Raw genomic sequence first — 13,678 nt, forward strand, 5'->3', positions numbered from 1 at the left:
TGTGTGTGTGTGTTCAGGCAGGAGAGCACAAATAGAAGATAAGAGAATATGTTTGATCTTTATGATAACAAAGTGTACAGTACCTAGTTAACACTATAACAAATAAAGATGAAACACTTGAAGAACTATTACAGAAAGAGTGATATGAAAAAGAGAAAAGCAAGAAAAGGGAAGGCAGGAAGTGGGAAGAAGAGGGAGAGATGGTTTAGTGGAAGAAAAGTACTTGTGGGTAAATCCACAAATCTCAATTAGATCCTGAAATCCAGTGGGAAGAGAGAGCTGACTTCTGAAAGGTGTCTTCTGACCTCTACACACATGTCATGGCATGTACACACACACACACACACACACACACACACACACACACACACACACACACTGTATATGCATAATAATAAATAACATTAAAATTTAAAAGGAAGGAAAAAGGGAAGAAGGAGAAAGGGCACGGGAGAAGGCAGAGGCAGGAGGAAGATCCCTAAAGACCCCTGCAAGGCAGGGCCAGTGTGGTCTGCACAGTGAGCTCTAGGCCTGCCCGGGTACCTGGTGAGGACATGTCTAAAGGAACAACAACTGAAAAGAAAAAAAGAAAAAAAAAGGAACGAAAGAAAGAATGAGTGGGGAAGGGAGGGGAGAGCCAGGAAATCGGCCTAAAGGGAAGAGAAGGTTTAACTGTTCTCTGTCACAGAGGCGGTGATAGAGGACTCACTTGAAGGAAGCCTAGGACTTCATACAAGCAGACACAATTTCAGCAGGATTTTCAAATGCTCTCAACAAGATGAACTCAGTGGCACAGGAGCTGCCGTACATACCCCCGTGCAGATTGGCTGACAGCACAAACGGGTAGGCCTTCACCCAGCTCATCACAGCGATAGTTTCTGGTTGGGTAGGTTCTGTGATTGGAACAAACTGGTCTGGGAAATTCCGGTTTAGGTCAAAGTTGTTGCTGTTGTTTCTGCCAACTACACTGATCGAATCTCCTGCAGGATAAAAGATTAAGGTTTAAGGTAGCTTTTTACTATGTTTTAATATAACACAGACAATGTCAGCCACCTTAACATGCAAGCACCTCAGGCTCACTGCTACCAATCCCAATGAGTGAATTACAGCTCCCCCAACCCCTTTTTTGGGTACATTGTGTATTGTAAAAAAAAAAAAAAAAAAAAGTAACCTCTCTTACAGATCTTTAAAGCAAAGTGGTAAAATCATCTCTCTCTAGTGTCTGCCCTCTATGTATCCTTTGAGAGAAAAAAAATTAATTATATAAATGATACTAAGGCATTGTTCAAATGTTATAATACACACATGATGGCATAAGCAACCCTTAAGTTGGTGGGCTTCATCATGAGAAAACAGACCAACAAAAAGAAAACTGTGCTGTGCTGACATTAAAATTATTACAAAAAGGTAAAGTCAGTAGAGAACACGGTTGGGCATTTAACCCAATAGAGGAAAAAAGTTCAACTCAAGCTTAACTGTGTAGACTCTTACATGAGTGAGAGCGAAATTACTGTCATACTAGAGAGAAGAATGGCAAGTGAGGGGAGGGCCCACTGGAGGGCTCCCTCGTGGTACTTGGCTCCCCCTTTCAGAAGGGTTAGAGGTGGCAGGAGGGATCTGCGATGCTGGCAACAGTGAGGAGCAAGAGCCTGAACACAGTAAGGATCAACCTGAGCTGTGTGAATGGGAGCCCCAGGGTCAGCTCAGTGTGAGCTGCCCCATCCTGTGTGGATGTTCACACTGTGAAGTCTGTTCCACTCACAGGGATCACTGCAGAGGGATCACTGCTAGGAGCAGCTGAGGGAGAGTAAACAGATTGCTTGGACGTATTTCAAGTTGGCTACAGTTAACTGCAGAGACAGGAATAGCTCTGCAAAGCTGTCCTTTTATAAAAAGAAAGCTTTTCTGCCTGATACCCTACTTTGTGCCTTGGAAAGGCATACCTGAAATAGAGACTGGGGATCTGACACCTGGTACAGAGATGACCATAGACAGTTGTCAGCTGACAGACTTTATCTGCATGACAGAACGACCTGTGCTGGCAGTGAACACTCTCCCTCAACCTCCCATATCCCATAACCACCTCTCTCCAGCCAGACCTAACCCCCAAGCTTAGGTGTATATATATATTTCAACTAGTTCTCCTCTGAGACTTACACCTGTATGATTCTCATGTTTCTGAATATAAATAACTTAATTTTCCCTGTTAATCTACCCATTATCAGTTTATTATAGATGAAAGTTATCAAACCTTTATAGGGAAAAATATTTAAAAATTCCCTATGGAATCATGGGCTGGGAAAAGGTGGATTCTTACTCTCTAGGGTTCTGTAGAAGGTGACCTGTGTAAACCCGTCCTCCCAGCCCTTTCAGCATTGCCTCAGGAGAGATGGGCTTGCCTAGGGGAGGCAGGAAAAAGAAAAAGCAGTAACTTAGCATGGATGGAATATGGATGAGTACAGAAGCCACTGGCTTCAAATATTATCTGTTTTGACTTTCCAGTGATAAATAAGGTTACACATATAATAGTTTAATAAAAACTACTGTTAAAATGAAACAGTTTATGAAAAAATCTTCCATTATTTTTAATAAATTGGTTAGTCTTACTTGTCAACTTGATTGGATAGAGACACCACAAGATTAGTAAAGCACTCTATGGGGGTATACCTTTAAGGTATTTTACATCTAGAATAGTATGATGGAAAAACATTGATCATTTTTTTAAAAACAGATTTACTTATTTTTAAGTGCATTGTTGTCTTGCCTGCAATTATGTCTGTATGAGGGTATCAGATCCCCTGGAACTGGAGTTACAGACAATTGTGAGGAAGAGGGAAAGAAAGACTGGTCCTGAACATGTGTACTACCCTCTAATAGGCTTGGGACCCAGACAGAACAAAACTACATGGAGGAGGCGGCCAGCTAGTGCCTGCCAGCTCCATTCTTCCAGAGCAAGTGCAACCACTGCTACTGTCACCAATCAGGCTCCAGCATCTTCAAGACTTTCCCTGGGGACTGGTATCAGTGACTTCGGGTAGCTGCCAGGGCTCAGCCTTGGACAGCACCGCTGAATCCTTGTTTCCAGGCTTCCTGTTTCTTGTTCTGAACAGCTACCATGTTCTTTGCACGTATAGACGGTCCACTATAGGGCTTCATTATTGAACTACCTCGCTTCTAAGCACATACATCAATCTGATTGATGAACCCCTTTTTATGGTTTTACATACATACACTCTCTATCAGTTCTGTACCTCTAGAGAACACCGAAGAAGACAAATAACCACTACAGAAACGCAAAATCAAACAAGGAACACACATCTTAATGAAAGGCTGGAGAGATGGCTCAGTTGGTAAAGTGCTATGCAAGCATAAAGTTCAAACAGTAAACAGCTAGGCACTGTAATGTGCATCTGCAACTCCAGGGCTAGGGGGCAGAGTTGGGCAGATTCCTGGAGTTCACTGACCGGCAAGTCAGCTGAATCAAACTCTGGGTTCTCAAAAATAAGGTGGAGAGCACCTGAATAAGAACTCAACATCAACCTCTGCCTTCTACACATGTACATGTGTACATATAGTACACACACACACACACACACACACTATATACATACATACATATATACACATACATACATATATATATGTGCTTCATCATGTATTGAAAAGTCTGCCCTATTTTCTAAGTACATAAAAGCTAAAACATTAATAAATCAGCAGAATAAAAAAGTTCAATATCATCTCTCTTCCAAATGACGACATTATACAACAACCAACATATTAGGCTGTCTCTTCTTTACCTTCCTGGGACTTTTCATATCCATCAGGATTCATGGATGGCATAAGGTGAATTCTTGTGCTGCGAACCAAATCTGTTACTTCAGGGTCTGTTCCAAAATTCTTGCAGAGGTATTCAATGAGATTCAATAGCAGCTCTCTTCCAACCACTTCATTTCCATGCATATTTCCAATATACTTAAATTCTGGTTCACCTGAAACAAAATAATTACACAGATGACTTTTTCCTTTTCAGGTAAAACGGACTCTGCTTTTCCCCCTAATTAATATATATATATGTTCCAAACCAAAATATTAAGTAAACATGTACTTCCCAACATAAAAAAACTTCATAAACAAAGGATCTTTTAATCAGTACACATGTCTGAGCAGGCTCAAAGAAAATATGTCTGCATATCTTATAGATACACAGACAGACTGGTAATACTCATATATGTATATCCACATGCCAAACTGAACTCAGCTAAATGAATTCAATCTCTGAACATACTAAATACCATGGAAATGTGGATTACCAAATTGATTTTTCTCTTCTGGAAACAGACTAGAAACAGAGCCCCATGTTCTTTTTTGACTAGGTATTTTTAATGGAAGTTACACAGCATACAGATGACATTTCTGGACAAAGCACAGGGATACACACTAGCTTTGAGAGGCACTACTGAGATCACGTGAAGCCATGCAGTTACCTGGTTCATGGACACCTGGGTTATCAGATATCTCCATCACATACAGTTCTCTTGACTCTACGGATTTCCCCAGAGAATAAAGACGGGTGATATTAGGATATTCATTGGCAAATCTTCTCAAGAAGATTTCCATGTCGGGAAAATGGTGGTGGTGAAAGTCTTTAGGCTGAATTGGCTGATGGGAGGATGGTGTTCCAGGAGGGATATTAGGAACAGCAACTGTGCCAGGAGTTGTTACAGCCTCAGTTGAACCAGGCATTACTGACATCACAGTTGGCCGAAGGGAGAAATCCATCTCTGTAGCTGGCCCTTCTTTCACCATTATATTATTAATGGTCAATGGCATATACCTTAAAAATTGGAAAGGGAGGTGGCTTGAAATTAAGACTCATGATGCTTTAACATTATAGAAACACTATGACCTTTTCTCATACTCCTGCAGTTAGTGATCTGTCAAAACCCAAAATGTAAGCTAAGACAACTGTATAAATTTAGCCATCTTAGAATGTTACTTCACAGAAAATCTTGGATTAAGTCTTTAAAGAGTTATTTCTTTCACAAACTTCCTGTGTATCTCACACTAGAGTTTTGCCAAAAATGTTACTGTGATATTCAAAGGGGCAGGCAAGCTAACTGCTGCTGTGATGTTCAAGGCATGTGTTACCCATCTTTGCCTCACCTTATCAGATTAGCATCCCTCTTCCCTCCCATTACAAAGCTCAGAATGAAAGGTTATCAATAAAATCCTCATTACATGAGTGTGCAGAAAGGTTTGCACCGATGAAACCCACTGCTTTAATGTACTGGAAAGCTGGGAAGACAGGTCGTCCAACTCCATCTATGGAGCCCTAGGCTGCTTCTACCTGATTCAACTAGCTGAGGCAATGCTTCCAACGGCGGAACCTTTTGTAAAGCTTTTATAATCTTTCTTCCTCCTAGTGTTCCAAGTATGCCTCACACTGTTAGACTACAGGACAAAACACTTCAGTGATAGTACTTTCTCATAAAAACAGAAGCCCCATTCAGTGAGAAGCACTTAGACAATCCTACATCTAAAGAGAGGCTTGGCACTGTAATTAAGGATCTAGCTTAAACTTTTACCCAGTTGAAAGCGCCGTAAGATTGTAAGTTCCAGGAACAAGTAATCTGTGGAAATCACCAAATCTTCCCGTTGTGATGTTATGATTAATACCAGCCACTGAAATGGTTGCGTTCTCTAACCCAGAGCCTGTTACGGAATCTTTAACAAATCCTTTAATTCCAATGTGGACCTAAAAGAAAAAATAAAAACTCAGAGGCAATCAGTTTGGTGCTAGAGTTTCTAAACAGTAAGACTACTATAAGAGTTTCAAATTTTTCTTTTTCGTTTGTGACAGGGTCTCACTATGTATCTCTGGCTGCCCTGGAACCCTTTATGGAAACCAGGCTGGCCTCCAACTCACAGGGATCCCCTGCACCTGCCTTTGGAGTGCTGGGATTAAAGGAGTGAGTGCCTACCATGTCCAGCAAACAAAGTGTTTTAATCCCTTGAAGTTGAAACAAAGTATAGACAAAGAACTAAACTCTCTTTTTTAAAGATTTACTTTTATTTTGTGAATGTTTGCCTGCATGTCTGTGTGTTACATGTCTGTGTATTACATGTCTGTCTGCTGCCACACAGAAGCCAGAAAAATATGTGGGAACCCCTGGAACTGGAATTACAGTAGGTTGTGAGCTGCTATGTTGGTGCTAGGAACCAGGTCTGGGTCCTCTGCAAGAATAGCCTGCTCTTAACCACTGAGCCATCTCTCTAGCCTCAGCACTAAATTCTTAAATTTGAATTATAAAAATCTCTAAAGTGTTTTTGAAGTTCCCTCTCTTTGAAGCCAAGCTTCAAATTTCCTCTTCACACTATAATTTCTGGTGCAGTCAATAGCTGCATGAACATTTCTGATATTTATACTAAATTGATATATACATTCACAATGGTAAAGGGTCTCTAGCAAATATGAACACACAGCCTGTCAACATGACAGTACAGATTTATAGGGTTTCCTTGTTGCCAGGAATTGAACTCAGGGCTTCATTTATGCCAAACACTCCTTCTATTACTGAACTATACCACAACCCCCCAGTAAAAATTTGGCCAGTTATTTCTATTTGTAAAAGTGTTCTAAGATTGTCAAAGGAGGCCCCACGGAGCAAGGAGCTAGGACCAGGGCTGGGGTAGAAGAGGCGGAGCTTGATGCACTCTAGTCGATCAAAAACTAAGAATTTCTAGAGAGCATCTACAACCTTAAGACACACGAGACAAAGAACATGCTATTTGGACTGTTCTTCACGTGCCTTCAAATTTCTCTTATTTAACCCATTATTTCTAAATTCCAGCCTTCATGCCAGCAACTTTTACCTTTTCAATCAATGTGATCAAAGACTCACGATTATTCTCCCATTCTTGTCGAAGCTGAGAAGCAGGTGGGTACTTGCAGCAAGACAATTCTAATGTGATCTCAAAACAGTTGGCCCATACATAATTGTAATCTTGCATACCACCTGCAGAGTGACAGGAAGACAAGTTTATTTACAGAAGAAAAGAATTCCACTCCCGCAAAGACTGGTGAAATTAAATCATCAAATTTTTTCCATGTATATATTTTGTTTCCATTAAGTTGTATGAAATTGAAGAAGGCTCTTCAATTATATAAACTAAAAAGGAAGGTTTATACACACTGGGAACTCTGTGTGTGTGTGTACACATACATACATATATATATATATGAGAAATACATTTAACTGGTAGGATGAGCAGCTATAAAAAATATGATTAAGGGGGCTGGAGAGATGGCTCAGCGGTTAAAAACACTGACTGCTCTTCCAAAGGTCCTGAGTTCAGATCCCAGCAACCACATGGTGGCTCACAACCACCTGTAATGAATGGGATCCGATGCCCTCTTCTGGTGTGTCCGAGGTCAGCGACAGTGTACTTAAGATATAATAAATAAATCTTTTTTTAAAAAAAGTATGATTAAATCAACTAATAACAGTTGTAGCTGCTTATAATTTCAGACCAGTTCTAACTATTTTATATGTTTGCAGTATTTCCAGAATGAAATGAATTGTATGAGGTAGTTATTGCTATTGTGCCCATTTTACATATGTTTACTAGGACAAGGGTACTAGTGAGCAGGCACTACTCTAGTTATAGTGAGGGAAGTGGGGAGATGCCCACTGTGGCTTTATACTAACTGATGGAACAGAAGTGGCACGGCTGTGGGGGTTTCCAAGGATGTTAACTGAAGAGAGAAGCCCCGCACTGAGAACAAGCGCCTCCCTTTCTCTGTTTCCTAAGTGCAGACAGCATGACTGTACCTCACTCCCCCACACCCTGCCTTCACTGCCATCACACATTACATCCCCTTGGAGATGAGTCTAAGTAAATCCTTCTTCCTCTAAGATGCTTCTGTTGGGTCCTTCGTCACATCAACAAGAAAACTAATGCATACTACTGAGCCAAAATATGAAAAACAAGACAGAAACAGCTGGGTAAATGCTACAGAGAAGAGCATTCTGGGTAGAGGGCAAGACTTGTCAAGTTAGGGAACTGGGAAGATGGCTACTGTGGTTCAGAGAAATGGTTCAAAAAGAGGTTGAGTGATCTTAGCAATGCAGGATCACATAGGGCTTTGGGACTGGGGATAGCAAGTTTGTACATTTATTTTAAGTACAAACAAGACTACTGAAAAGTTATCACTTTAGTCTAACTCTGTTAAAGAATATATTTATAAGATAAAATTTGGTGCCATAATCATATTTAATTACATATTACAATAATGTTATCTGCTGTCATAGTTTGGATGTGTTTTGTCCCACAATGGCTCATGTCCTGGAAGCTTAGTCCACAGTGTGGTGAGATTACAGGTGACTGAGCTTTCAAGAAGTAAAATCTAACAAAAAGTAATAAGGTCCCTGGGGTGCTGCCCTTGGGAGGGATTAAAACAGTTCTGATGGAATCCCAGTTAATTCTCAGAAGGAGTCTTTACAAAGCAGGCCCACCATCACCTTGCATGTAGCTGATTCTCTTTATTTTTCTGTCTTATCACTGTCCAGTCTAGAGGCCCCTCACCAGAGGCTACTGATAGACCTGCCCGATTGGAACTTTCTGCCTGTTAGCTACATCTTCAAAACTGTGACCACAATGTCTGAGTGAACAGTCTAGAGAAGAACCAAGCATTTGGCCTCATAATTTCAAGTTCACTCAGTTCAGGGCCATGTGGACTCAGGAGCTTGGACAGAACATCAGGGTGGTGGGAATGGCAGCTCAGGAGGTTCTTTGCCTCATGGTCATCAGAAAGCATTAACAGGGAACACAAGAGGATACTCAGGTAAGATACAGTCCTGAAAGGCATTACTTCAATGATCTCCTCCTACGACAGGCCCTACCTCCAATTTCTTACCACTTTCTAATAATGCCATCAAATTATAACTCTATGCATTAGGTTGGAGCCCTCCTAATCTAATCATTCCTGGAAGCGCCTTCCAGACACACCCAAAAGAATGCTTTCCAAATCCCCTAGGTATTTCTCAATCAAAGCACGGTAATAATTAAGATTATCCATTGGAGTCTCCAAAAACATGAGGTAAATAAGTCATTTGCCCTTGTTAAGCTTTGAGTCTCTTGTAATAGCAGTCCATCACAGAATAACAACTACATTCATGGTGTTGTGTGACAGATCTCTAGAATTTCATCTTGCAAAACTGAAACCCTGTGCCCCATGAACAGCTCTCTCTTTTCTTCTCTTCAATTTCAGTTTCCTCCTGAGTTCTACTTCTTTATGGCTGGCTTCTTTCATTTAGCATTACTGATAACAACACAATGGCCACTGTGTATAGGAGATTGAACTAAGATTATTATAAAAATATAAATTAAAAAATATGACTAGCCAAAGTTTAGCCTTGTTGAAGAAGCAAAACAGAGAACACATGAAAAAAAGCAATGTGACAGCAATATTAATATGAATTCATCTTTTTTGCACAAGTGAAATTTAATAACCACTTTATTATAAATATGTCCAATTAACACTTTAGTCATGCCAGAGGGTGGTGAAAGAGACCATAACAATATAATAACAGCACTGTAAAAGAACCAAACTTGGGTTCTAGCATTCTTTTATCTGTTGTTTATTTTTATTTCAGTAGCAATTTAGGAAATATTAACTAAAGAAAGCAGAAGGATCAAGTTTATGTGACATTATAGAGTGTTACCTAATCTGGTTTTCAGATGTAACTTTTATTGGTCTACAAGTAGCCAGTTCTAATCATTGGCACAAGTATACCCTCGTGGTAGTGAGCAGGAGAGCACAGAAGTCTTTTAACAATAAGATCTGGGGTTGAGGGGGAGTTACCGAGATGACTCAGTGGTTACAGGGAGCACGAATTGCTCTTCAGTGAACCTAGGTTCAGTTCCCAGCTCACTGAGTTATAACTCCAGTTCCAAAGATCTGACACCCTCTTCTGGCCTCCACAGGCACTGCACACACAGGGAAGTACATCCATGCAGGTAAAATATGCATACACATAAAATGATAAACAAAATCCTTTAAAAAAAAAGATTTCAAAGTACATCTTAGTAGTCTCTAGTCCCATAGATCACACACTTAAATATTGACTATTTAACAAATAACTAAATGAACAATCCAAAACAATAAAAAAGGTCAGATTTTGGAGATGAGCTTCTCTTGGTGGGTCCTTTATACCTGCGGCGAGACTTCAGTGAACAGTACACCTAAATATAACATTAGTATTAGCTTCACAGTGCAGAGCCTAGTGAAATACAGACTGTCAAAACCTTGACATGTATGTCTCAAGTTTCCTTTGACAACTTATATTTAAGTTAAACACAAAACCATATAAAATGACATTGGAAATAAAAAGACAACTTAAAAATAGTATTTTGGGGCTGAGTGTGATGGAACACATCTTTAATCCCAGCCCTCAGGAGGCAGAAAGGCAGGTGAATCTCTGTATCCCAGGCCAACCTGGTCTACCGGGTGAGACCCTATCTTAATAAACAAAACAAACAACAATGCTACTTGGGGGCTGGTGAAGACACTCAGTGTAGGAAGCACACGCAGCATAGGCCCTGGGTTCAGACACCAACATCACACCAAAAAAGGCAGAAATAAAAAGCATCTCTACCATAATCAGAAATTGTGACACAAAAAGGTTAACAATAAAAGTTGTAAGATTAAATATAATAAAATGTATGACACATATCATTATCATAAAACTTACTGTGGGAAACATAAAGATATAACATTTTCCCAATTTAATTTATAAATATTAAATATAATGTTAAGTGAGGTCACACAATCTCAGAAAGAAGTAAGTCATGTGCTCTTTCTCATATATTTGAAGGTATTTATCCAGAAGGCATAAAAGCTTTACCATATAGCATATCAAATAAATTCCTTAATCTTTATAGAATTTAATATAAAAATTAATCATAAACAAAACTATAAGCCAATATGAATAAGTCTATGTTTTCAGAACACCTTTCTTATTTTGTTATCAAAATGTGAAATCATTAAAGAACAACAGATTTAGCTACCTAAAACCTATAAAATATCTTTAGAAATACTAGCATAAAAATTATAATTGTGCAGCTATAGTACAATGTGCCTATCCAATCTCCATGTGATGGATATTCCAATTTTGGTTTTGTGTATATATGCAATTATTTTTTTAAAGGTATACATAATATATAGATCTTATAGTGGAGGTATTTTCATGCCTTCTGTGTAAATACCTTCAAATGGCAGGAACAATTCATAAGTAATTTTATGTTTAACTTTGTAAAAAGTATGATTTTTTTTTTTTTTTTTTTTTTTTTTTTTTGGTTTTTCAAGACTGTCCTGTCTGTAGACCAGGCTGGCCTCGAACTCAGAAGTTCACCTGCCTTTGCCTCCCAAGTGCTGGGATTAAAGGCATGCGCCACCACTGCCTGGCAAAAGTCTGATTTCTAAAGTGGCTATACCATTTTCACAATCTTACCAGCAACGGTGGACATTCAGCAGCTATGCATTACCTAGGTAAGTCCTTAAGTGACTGGCCGATTGTAAATGTCTTGGCAGTCTAAGAGATGTGCTGTGGTATCTCACTGTGGTTTTAATTTGTAATATAATTAATATTCCACAATGCATATCCCTTCCTAAGAAGGGATATCTTTCATGAATATATTTATCACTATATTGGAAAAGCTGTGAAGCCAGGGACTTGGAAATGTTGCAAATGTGAGATGTTCACAAGGGTCTCAATAGCTTATCTATCAAGTCCTGGCTCCTGAACTACACTACACACTACTCCGGGAGTGTGCATCTGCCCTGAGACAGCACACTCAAACCACTGAACTGTGCGGATTGAACTGACAAGAATCACACCCCACCTAAGGAGAGTCTGAACTCATAGTTAAACCTAACTAGGTCATTTCCTGCTAGGACAAGCACACACAAAATGTGCCATAAAAAACAAGATTTAAACAAGGAAAAGCAGGAGGAAAGAAAGTAGAGAAGGAAGGAGGGAGGGAGTTTTATGGACAATGTTAAGGGTTTAACTAAGCACTGTTGTTGTAGGAGCATCAGGTAAGAGGAACCACCACACTGTGGCAAATACTTCACAACTTTGGCAGTGGTCAAAAAAATAAAATCTATTCCTAAATTTCTAAAAACCAAAAACAAATTAAAAGCTCCCTGAAAGCAGACAGAGAGCAACAATGCAGGGAGAGCTCTGGGGTGTACAGGAAAAGGCCTTTCAAATGCCTACTTCTACAGCTCCTCAGTACAAACAGTCACTCAGGAGGCGCTAGGCAAGTATTTTAAAGGGCTAAACAAGACAGAACAAAGCACCGACAACATGTCACGGCCCATAACCTGGGAACACCAACACCTCACGGCCCATAACCTGGGAACACCAACAACTCCTTACAGCCAATAATCTGAGATTTTACAACCAATAAAGAATATTCTGCAGGAAGAGAGACAAAACAAACATCCAATAAGAGAAAACCAGAGAATCTACTGAAAGCAGACTGACCTTAACATAAATTAACACAGAAATTTCCTCAGGTAAAAGAGATATAATGCCCAGAAATAAAGGACAAAAGAAAAGCAGCAGATGTAACTGTCTGGGAACTGTATAAACTACTTTTAGCCTGCTGTCTATAACAAGCACTCAGAAGGCAGAGGCAGAAGGGTCTCAGATTTGAGGCTAGCCAGGGCCATACAGTAAGACCCTGTCTTTAAAAATCAAGGGCAAGGACAGTTGCTCAGTAGTAGAACACTTGCCAGGATGTACAGCCCCTAGTACACACACACACACACACACACACACACACACACACACACACACAAACACACACTAGTTTACTTTCTCATCAATCAGAAGGCTGAAGAAGAAGGATCATAAATTTAAAGCCAGTCTGTGCTACACACAACAGCTTATCTTAAAATATAACTTTACTCGCAAGCTCCCAAAACCAGAGATATAAGAGAACTAATTAAAATTGTTTTTAAACCCAAACCTACCAGTGATTATATATTTAATGAAAATGTTACAAACCAAACAGAACAAAACAACAGCAACAGCTGGCAACTACAACCTGGAGTTATGGAGTAGATGACTAAAAGAAATTGTCTAAAGGAATTACCATTCAGTGCCGGAGATCAGGTCACCTCATGTAGTGGCACAGCTATGTTAAAAGTAAGAAGGACCCCAAAGGGCCTGGAAAAACAGATGCTACATGAGCATATTTAAAGACTGACGAAGGGCTTGGGACATAGGTCACTGGAGAGAGCTTGCTTAGTGCGTGCAAGATCTGGGGGTGAATTCCTAGCTCTACAAGCATGAACACAAGGAGAGGAGAAAGAAGAGATGGGCTAAAGGAAGATAGGAGAGGGAGACAGGGAAGAAAGAACAGAGTGAGAAAAGCCATGAAGTCAGATGTAGTACATCCAGAGGAATACAAAGTTATGATAAAGGGTCAACTCCACTAAGGCAATCTACCCTAAGTGTGAGTATCTAAAACAGGACTGCAAATATAGGAGCCAACTGATAGCACTAGGAAGACAGAGCCACACATCTTCAGTAATCATCAGAACGAAGGGGCAGGGCCAGCTGACTAGGTCTAAGGCTGTGTCTACTGTCCCCACCCATCTGCAGCA

The 13,678-nt window shown here is 39.9% G+C and overlaps 1 protein-coding gene across 1 annotated transcript in view; it reads right to left on the reverse strand.

Moving 5' to 3' along the window:
• Positions 1–13,678, reverse strand: part of Cpd (carboxypeptidase D) — a 69,801-nt gene that overhangs the window by 30,690 nt on the left and 25,433 nt on the right. The window contains exons 3-7 of the mRNA NM_007754.2: positions 6,874–7,016; positions 5,586–5,755; positions 4,485–4,834; positions 3,798–3,989; positions 813–980 (exon numbers count right to left, since the gene is read on the reverse strand). Of these exons, the coding sequence (NP_031780.2) occupies positions 813–980; positions 3,798–3,989; positions 4,485–4,834; positions 5,586–5,755; positions 6,874–7,016 (1,023 nt within the window). The remainder of the gene's footprint in view (positions 1–812; positions 981–3,797; positions 3,990–4,484; positions 4,835–5,585; positions 5,756–6,873; positions 7,017–13,678) is intronic.

The sequence above is a fragment of the Mus musculus genome, chromosome 11, assembly GCF_000001635.26.
Source record: "Mus musculus strain C57BL/6J chromosome 11, GRCm38.p6 C57BL/6J".
NCBI classification, from domain to species: Eukaryota; Metazoa; Chordata; class Mammalia; order Rodentia; family Muridae; genus Mus; species Mus musculus.